At 37.7% G+C, this 10,107-nt stretch overlaps 1 protein-coding gene across 1 annotated transcript; it reads left to right on the top strand.

Annotated features, from left to right (window-relative positions):
• Nucleotides 1-301: 301 nt before the first annotated feature.
• LOC128467145 (solute carrier family 22 member 6-B-like) lies at nucleotides 302-9,896 on the top strand. Its single transcript, XM_053448676.1, has 10 exons — nucleotides 302-756; nucleotides 1,034-1,137; nucleotides 3,179-3,333; nucleotides 3,604-3,772; nucleotides 4,013-4,136; nucleotides 6,959-7,077; nucleotides 7,195-7,409; nucleotides 7,941-8,049; nucleotides 8,673-8,873; nucleotides 9,336-9,896. The coding sequence occupies exons 1-10, from the start codon at nucleotides 394-396 to the stop codon at nucleotides 9,430-9,432; spliced, it is 1,656 nt and encodes a 551-aa protein (XP_053304651.1). The 5' UTR covers nucleotides 302-393; the 3' UTR covers nucleotides 9,433-9,896.
• The last annotated feature ends 211 nt before the right edge of the window (nucleotides 9,897-10,107 follow it).

Genomic DNA, 10,107 nt, shown 5'->3' with positions numbered 1-10,107 from the left:
GTATTTTGAAGACAATCGTGTAAATGAATAAATTAACAGAATATCATCTTCTTTAAGTCTTCACATTGCGGATAACATGTTATGTCACTCCACATTTTTTAATAATGGTCCCAAACTTGTCACTAAGTATTGATCTTTACCCTTCATTCATTGCACTTTTCTATTTCTCTCCTAATAGTTGTTGCTTCAGTGACCAAGTAAAACTTTAACAATATTTCTACTGCTCTTACTTTTTTATGCCTAAACCAAGTCCCCTACTTCAAATAAGTTTAGTAGAAGATTCGACACGTAACAGCTCAGAAGCCCAGTGTGTGTCATAAGATTAAAATAAGCAAAAATTTGATAATCCAGCTAGACTTTTGAGTGGTGAAGGTGTTGGTTATATTAATAGCCATGGCATTTCAGGAATTCCTGGAGAAAGTTGGTGGAATGGGACGTTTCCAAATAATTCATGTTGTTCTGCTGTCTCTTCCTATATTTATGATGGCTAGCCACAATCTTATGCAGAATTTCACTGCAGCTATTCCTAAACATAGATGTCGACTCAATGCTTCATGGGAAAAGGACAACTTTACCATTGAGGAGCTCCGGCCCTTTATTCCTATGGATCCTTCAGGAGAGACCTCTAGTTGCTTTAGATACATCAGTCCCCAATTTCACTTTCACAATTCTACTGCTAACAGCACTGATACAGAATTATGTGCAGATGGCTGGGTATATGATCACAGTGAGTTTTTATCAACCATTATAACACAAGTAAGTCATACTCATTACATCTTTCTCGCATCTATATTACTGTTCAGCTGTTAAACCTCTCTCTTGTCTCTGTTGTCACTGAACTTTTATCATCTACTTATATTATTTTTCTAGCTTTTGTAATTTTGGCATTTCTTACTATATCAACTACTAGTCCTACTTTAACTTTTTACTCTTTGTTTTGTTTTGCTTTCTCTCTGCTGTGTTTTAACATGTATTTACATTGTTAATATGCCACGGTTCTTACCCCGTTTCTGTAACACTGTTTTTTGTTTAGTGGGACTTGGTCTGTAAACACCGCCGAATGAGACAAGTGGCTCAATCCATTTACATGGCAGGGGTTCTGGTTGGGTCCATTGTATTTGGGAGTCTCTCAGACAAGTAAGATTTAACAGATCTAACTAAAATATTACTCATTTTTACTTTTGTTGTTATTTAAACTAAGACATGCTGTAACAAATTAAAAAAAAAATCTTATTAAAGGATTAACTGTTGTTGTTTAAAATCTAGTCATGCTTTAACATATTAGTTTTAATGAGATTTAATTTTCACGGGACATTATCGGGAAAATACATTTGTTTTGCTTGAGTATTTAAATGCCAGCTAACATGCAGCAGGTTTGAGTAATTAAATTCCAACTCATTTGCCTTGCTACTCTCCAAGTTTGGTCCCCCCAAGCTGCGTGCTGCACGTTAGTTACTAAAACTTCAAGAAAGTTGCTCGGATTAGATTCTTTATACAAAATCCACGGGGAACAGCATTACTGCCATGACTATATACTGAGCCAGACATTGACAGTTGTACTGCTTAAAATAACATCATTTTTAATCAAAAATAAAAATCCACGTATCAACGCGTTTTGTCCTTTAGCATGAATTTACTTATAGGTCAGGTTCTGCGTTGGATCTGTGTGATTAAATATGTTGTTCCTGGCTACATGCTCACCTGTAGCTTACTTAATTGATACAAAATTTAAACATTTAAAAACACCACACACAATTGAATCATGTTGACCTACATTGTACACAGACTAACAGTCTAACTAGTCAACTGATTTGAAGGATACCAGTAGGCAAATAATTAATTAAATAAATATAAATATCCATACACATCTCAGTTTCCTGAGATATTACAACATTTGAAAATAATTCATAAGATGCGTATGGATATTTATATTTATTTAATTTTTTTGCCAACTAATTGCATAGATGCAACAGAGCACCAGACCTATGAGTAAGTCCGTGGTAACAGACTAAACGTTTTAGATGATTGCAAGATCATGTAACATTTAGCCATTCGTGGATTTTTAATAATGGATTCAAAGTTATGTTTTCTACAAGGACTCCATGAACTTAGATTTTGTATAAAGAATCTATTCAGAGCAACTTTCTTGAAGTTTAGGTTTGAGTAGAAAATATACTTTCATTAAATTACGGTATATATTTTTTCTGCTTTGTTACTTGCTAGTCACAGGACATTTTTGGTCCTTATCCCCTCAAAATATTGCAGAGCTGCTACCTAGGGCACTTTAATATAATACAGTTGTTGATAATATAGGTGGGAAAGTTAGTTTATGAAAGCTACAGTGTGTTTGTCAATTAACACATCCAGATATTGTATTGTTTCAGGAAAGCAGTAGCATGGGATTTTAATGGATTTTGGCACAAATAAATAGATATTTTAAAACAGGTAACATTGAATGAAAATTACGGTTATGGAGTATTAATTTTGGGTACAACATATTTACAAATTTTAAAGTATGTTCAATAAACCATTCATTGGAAGTGTCCATTTCATAAGAGAAAATGCTCTTAGTCTTTAATGCAGTCTTGACTATAAGAAACTTATTTTCTAATACAGGTGGAAAATCCAGTTTATATGCATTTCCCTACCCTGCTCATTATCCTTACTTGCAAGTTACAGGTCTAATTCCTAATTAACCCTGTTAGGACCCTATTCTTTTTTTTACTGATATAGGTCACCTATGTCACATACAGAGTAGCAACAGGAGTAAAATGTACCATTACTTACATAGTAACATTAGAACACAAGAATGTGATTAGTGATCCAGCAGTTCTTGAAATACTCTATTCTAAGTGACATCTTAAGCACCTTGCCTAGATGTAGTCTAGAGACCTCTCTGCCTGTACATTAAAAGATAGCCTTCAAACATTAGTTAATGTTTTTTTTAACTTAATTCCATGAGCTAATAAGCAGCCTTGCTTGCTTTAGACCTGTGGACATTTGGAGTCCTTGTGACTTTGTGATGCTATACACTGGATGTTGGAACCTAGAAACCCTGATGAATGCATAAATAAGAACTTCTGAAACTTTATTCTATAAGCTGTTTTAACCACATTTCAATCTGCTGTTTTAACCACATTTGTTACAAATTAGCATTATTTATTTAATGTACTTAAAGGTTTGGACGTAGACCCCTAAATATTTGGTCTCAACTTCAAATGGCTGTGGCTGGATTATGTGCAGCGTTTGCACCTAACTACATTGTGTACTGCATCTTCCGATTCCTGACAGGGACTGCACTCTCTGGCATTGTACTGAACTCCTACTCTTTGAGTAAGTAAACAATTTTTCAAATCATGTTTCAAAATTATTGATGCAAAATAAAAAGGTAGTAGTTCATAACGAGTAATTGTGATGCGAAATTAAAAATATATTCTTATTACCTCAACAGTTAATGGGACATTGCTGCAGGTTGGATAATTCTATTAGCTGCAATGGCAAAACTGTGGTTATTAATAAGCACCAATAGATTTAAACATACTACCTAATGGTGCTTGGAGCAGAGATACATACATAAAAATTGAACTTAAATCTTTTGTCCAGTTGTAGAGTGGATCCCCACAAGATCACGTGCCTTCACAAGCACGGCCACTGGATACTGCTACACGCTTGGTCAGCTGGTACTGGTAGGGTTGGCATACCTGATCCGTGACTGGCATATGCTACAGCTAGCATCATCCCTTCCTTTCTTTATCTACTTTCTCTATTCATGGTATGTTTTTTTCCACCATAGCTTTATATATTTGATTTAGAGGAAATTCACTACTTTAACTTAGTAGAGTTGGGTTCAGTGGCATTTGTGACAACCAAGATCAATCATTATCCTACAAGAAGGAACAAAATATAAATGAGAATTGGTTATTTTCAGTTGAAAACAACATGTAGTTGAAATAGAAACAACCACCAAATGAGCCTTCTGGTACACACTAGATTTATCATTTACACTCTATAGGTGGATTCCGGAGTCTGGACGTTGGCTTGTTCTCACAGGGAAAGCTGATCAAGCTGTCAAGGAGCTGAGGAAAGTGGCCAAGCTCAATGGATTGAAAGAAGAAGGCGAAACGCTCACAGTGGAGGTATTAGTATCATGTGTATATGATAATTCAAACCTTTGCTTGGAAGGTGATTTATTTGTACAACATTAGAGAAATAAATTAGGAGAGGTGCATCCAGCATAGGGAAATAATTAGACTTGGGCGCCGGCCAACTCTTCGTGTTCATGTGCAGCTGCTCTTCAGCTGCACAGACCAATAGAGTCGCTCGTATGGACATTTAAAATCCTTGCGCCGAAACTCTGCCTGGGCCTGCTCCAGGAGTTAAAGGTCCGCACGAACTCCGGATGGCGGAACTTGACCTTGGGAGGTTCCAGGAATTAAAGGTCCGTGAGAGCAACTCTATTGGTCGCCAACAGGGAGCTGCTCTGGCATCAACCAATGAAGGAGCTCACTGACGGCTACCAAGAGTTGCTCGAACAGACCTTTAACTCATGGCAATAAAACTCCGTCTGCGGAGACCATTGGTCTCCCTGCTCCAAGAGTAAAAGGTCCCTACGAGCGACTCTATTGGTTGCCGGCAGGGAGCTCCCCTGGCAATAACCAATGAAGGAGCTTCCTGCTGGTGACCAATAGAGTCATTCGTATGGATCTAACTCCTGATGCCGAAACTAGACCTGGGGGTCTCCCCGCTCCAGGAGTTAAAGGTCCGTACGAGCAACTCTATTGGTCGCCGGCAGGCAATTGGTTGATGCCAGAGGAGGCCCCTAAAGGCAACCAATAGAGCCGCTCGCACGGACCTTTAACTCCCCGGGCGATCCTTCAGATTTCCGCTCCCGTTAACCCCTGTGATGCTGTGTAGATAGGCTAGAGGGGGAAGGGACCAGGGAGATTAGTTGGAGATATTAACGAAGACGAACATGAAGATTCTTCATGTTCTGTGTCTTCGTCTTCGTTTTGCCGCCGCCGTGTTCGTTTCTTCGGTATTCAGGCTGAACAACGAAATGCACACTTCATGTTCGTTTTCATCTTCGCCAGAATACGAATGCACAAGTCTAGAAATAATGCATTTTTCAGCTAGATAAATTGTAAACACAAATGTAAATATGAAAAACAAACTATTCTGATTGAAAAACAAAAAAGCACAAACAAAATTTTTTTTTTCTAAATTAAATCGGCATTGTCCTTGATCCTTGGAGTGAGGTCAATGAACAGAGACCCATCAACACTTAATTTTAATATAGTGTTGATAAGTTTATGTTCTCAATATGATTTAAAAAATGTTTTTTGCAAACACACATTTGTTATGTTTTGTTTCTGTCTTGTGTGCTGGCATACAGAAGCCATTGTAATGTTTTTTTTACATTTTTACATTACTTAGGAAGTGTAGACAAAAGACATACTTTATTTATTATGTGTGGACAGTTATCAGCCTTTAGTAGTATGTGGTAAATCAATGTATGCAATAACTAGTTAAACACATTATTTATAGTATGTTAGCTGCTAGAGTATAATGGTAACACTACAAAAAGTGCCCACCTCTTAATATACTACTAGTGACAATTGAACACATACAGCTTATCTCTGTAATGTCCACCATGAAAAGGGCAATATTTTCCAGTTGATTAATGCAATGCACATAAAAGTATTCTAGCTAGATCCATCAAGAGACACGGTTGGAGCTTCCTCTGATCTCTACATGCACACCAGACAACTCAGTGTCCCTTGTAAACCACGTTGTTTGCGTTAGTGCTGCTCAGATAGCCTTGTCTTAAGGTAGGGAATCCACCTAGTCCTTGAAGTTAATTTAAGAGAAAACTGATCATCATTATATAAATATACTAATTTGACAAGTCTAATTGCCGTATTTGCTCGATTATAAGACAGGGTTTTTTTCAGAGCAAATGCTCTGAAAAATACCCCTCGTCTTATAATCAAGGTCGTCTTCAAATCAGACCTCAAATGAGGTCTGACTATGAGACTAAGATCCAGATCCCCCGCAGCGCTGCAGGGGACCCGGATCCTCCTGTCTGGTAACCTCAGCTGCTCCCGGCACTTACACCGGGTGTCTATCAGGGAACACCGGTGCAAGTGCCAGCAGCAGTGGAGGTTGTCTACGTGCATCACGCATACCTTCCCCGGGTGCCAGAGAGGAGAATTCCCCGCTCAATGAACGCAGACAACCCCCGCTACTGCTTGTACTTCCATCGTAGCTTCTATGACGCAGCACCGGTGTCACATGACCTTCCGGTGCTCATAGAAGTTCCGGCGGAACACCCGCTGCCCCATCAGACACCAGGGAGTCACAAGCACTGGTAAGTCAGGGGGAGTGTTGTATGGGTGGCATAAGGCTTTTCTGGAGGCAGAGTGCCCCATGATATGCCTTTTAACCCCCTGTATGCCACTCTGCCTCCATAAATGCCTTATACCCCCCTTATATGCCACTCTGTCCCATGATATGCCTCAGGGAGGCAGAGTGGCATATAGGAGAGTATAAGGAATATCAGGGAGGCAGAGTGGCATATAGGGGGTATAAAGCATATCAGGGAGACAGAGTGGCAAGGCTTGGGGCAGATGTGCATAACTGGGGGGCAGGTTGGCAAATAAAAGGAAATAAAAACAATTTTTTTTTTTTCAATCATAGCTTTTATTAAATATGAAAAAATAGTTCACATGAATTAATATTTACTAGTAAAACTTTTTTCCTATAGGGTCATCTTATATTCAGGCTTTTTCTTTTTTTTTCCCTAAATTAATATTCAGATTTTGGGGGGTCGTCTTATAATCGAGCAAATCCGGTACTACTTCATGTTTCAATAAAAAATAGTTTAAGTATTATTTTATTGCAGAAAATATATGCCCATGTTCACAATATTTATATTGAGCCATTTCATTCTCCTTTTTAGATTATTAAATCTGGCATGCAGAGAGAAATCAATGCTGCTAAAAAGTCTACCTATTCCGTCATAGATCTGGTTAGGACACCTTTGGTTAGACGGATATCCTTTTGTATATGTTGCACTTGGTAGGTACTAATGTTTTTTCACTATAATGAAGATGAAGTCAGCTGCATCCAGCATGTATTTGTGTGCATTCAGCTGAAGAGATTGATCTTGACCTTTTGTCCACCTATACCTCCCAGGTTCTCCACCAGTTTTGCTTATTATGGGCTTGCTTTAGACCTGCAGAAATTTGGAGTCAGCATCTATCTCATGCAAATCATATTTGGGGTTGTAGATATCCCTGCCAAATTTATTTCCTACTTTGTGATGTCATACATTGGACGTCGTGTCCTACAAAGTGGCTCCATGATCCTGGCAGGCATAGCGATTTTGGTGAACATATTTGTGCCATACGGTAAGAAGAAAAATCCCTGTTGTGGAGAATTAATGTGATGACAATAGTTATATGACAAAGCTACTCTATCAGCCTTATTGAAATTACAAGTTGTAATTCCAATTTCTATCCCAGACCCTAGTCCCTCACTTTCTTCTTGATATAGAAACTGCATATAGATATGTGAAGGTGTCATGGTATAGACTGTATTATAAGCCTATTTTTTCAAGGACATAAACATAGATCATCGTTCAGTTAGGAAACTACAACTAAAATAATGCAAACTTACAAGGAAAACGAGTGTTTCACTAAAAGTTATGATCTCTATCTACAGAACAAAACGTAAGGTGAAAACTTTTAATATAATATAGTTATTACTAAAGTTAACGTTTAATATATAATGTTATAATTAATTGATAAAAGGCCAAAAGGTTCTGCAACATTTAATTGGCCACTAAACAGTTCTATACATTAGCCTGTAAGTTAGTATAGGGGTCCTACTTTATCAAAATGTCTCTTATTTACAAAAATACATTTGTGTGTTTATTTTAGAGTTTCAGGTTGTACGAACATCAATGGCGGTTTTTGGAAAAGGGTGTCTGGCAGCATCATTCAACTGTCTCTATCTATACACTGGTGAAATGTACCCAACTGTTATCAGGTAACAGATATTTTATTAATATCATGCCCTGGAACCCCATAAAGCTAAATCACACTTGGCAACAACAACAAGACATTTTCCTGGACCATCTTCATGCAGTGTACTTTTCTGTCTCCCAGAAGCAGGAAAAAAAACTTCAAAAATATTTTTGTTTCATTCTATGGGGAAGAATTGTTGTCAGCATAAAGTGTTATTTATGCTTTATTCATGTAACTTAGCAATAAGAATGAATTCATAGCTTTGCATTACCTAAATATTACCTAAATATTTGTGATTATGAGACTACTCTGGAATCAGATTCACAGGCCAGTTATTAACATGTCACAAACCTTTGAACAGGACAGTCAAGGAACTTGGATGGACACTCCTATGTGGACACTACTGAATACAACTATAATTATAATTTACCTGTACCAAGATATCCAAATGTTTAAAATAAGATGAAGCACTATTCTGTTTTGTGGCTACGTGTGTGGAACAGGAAAGAGTTGTACTTTAGAGCCATTCTACCTGTGCAACCTATAAATTCAATAAACCAGATCCCTATTACATATTTTACCCCATACCAGTGGACAGGTCAGACTCATTGATCCTCTCTGACCGCCACCTTCTTTCTTTTGCAGACAGTCAGGAATGGGGCTTGGGACCATGATGGCACGGCTTGGTGGAATTGTTGCCCCACTTGCTCAAATGACTGCAGATTATTACCAGCACCTCCCACTGATTATTTACGGCTGTTCGCCTATCATTTCTGGCATTGCAGGATGTTTCCTTCCAGAGACACTTGGTGTCCCCCTTCCTGAAACAATAGAAGAAGTGGAAAGGTGCATAAAAGACTGAAACAAGATTTAACCATAGATCTCATAAAGTACCGCATTTGCACAATTTTCTGTATAGTACATCTATATATATGTTACGTTTATGTATCTGGACTATGTACTGTATCTCAATACTAGGCCAAAGCATAGGATAATTACCTGTTCTGACAGATTTTCCTTTCCTTCTCAACCAGGATCTTAAAAAGGGCTACCTTCTAGGATACTTGCTAAACCATGGAGATCATTGGGATAGACTATCAATTTAGCCACATCCAGAGATTCAAATGGTTAATAAGCAATCACCACTAAAAACTATTGTTATATTAATCTAGATGATATTGATATATAGATAGATAGATAGATATATTCCCAGATATATTCCCGTGGTCTAGTTTAAGCAAAGAGTCCCCTGATATTGCACATAATTCCACACCTTATATAACCTTTTTAATTTTATTCATTCTACAGGTCAAGTAGTAGAAATACAGATGCCACAATCGGTGAGAAGATGACTTTAAAATCACAGGAATTGACATTAAAAAAGCAGAAGCTTAACCTTGGATAATCAACTTTTTCTACCCATGCCTAGATATGGCACAGAAAATGGTTAAATACTTCCTGATTTAGAGGACAGTAGATTACCAGACCGTTAACTGACTTCACAATCCTCTTTTGATAGCTTGCAGTATTGTACAATTAAGCTTGTGTTGTGTTAGACCGTCAAATATACAGTGATATGCACGAAAGGATGAATCATATGTGCACATGGATTGAACACCAGATCAATGGAATCTGTCCAATTGATTAAATAGAAGACCTGAAGGGGCTTCTGCTGACCTTTACCTTTCAGAAGTGCTCGGAGCGTTGGGATACCTGGCACACAGCAGAACCCCCACTGTCCCTTACAGTTTGGCTACTACTGATAAAAACGTTTTATTTTTACACCATTGTCACAAAGGTCAAAGTTCCATTATACGATCTGTTAAAGGTCAACTGATATCACCAGGAGGTAAAATAAAAATACTATCTAGAAAACAAGGGATCACAGTGTCGCTTTGAAACAGATTAAAATTAAGGGTTTTTTTAACAATTTATACAAACAAGAATTTCCACGGTCGTATAGTTTTGATTTTACAATATTTGAAAAAAATAATTTTCATCCAAAGGATTCCTGGAGCAGTTTTGATTCTATAAACTTTCACTCCCGACAGCTGGCTTCACTAGCGCTGACAAACAAGCA

This window comes from Spea bombifrons, chromosome 10 (genome assembly GCF_027358695.1).
Source record: "Spea bombifrons isolate aSpeBom1 chromosome 10, aSpeBom1.2.pri, whole genome shotgun sequence".
Lineage (NCBI taxonomy): Eukaryota > Metazoa > Chordata > Amphibia > Anura > Pelobatidae > Spea > Spea bombifrons.
The sequence above is the reverse complement of the archived record's forward strand: the minus strand, read 5'-3'. Positions and strand labels throughout refer to the sequence as shown.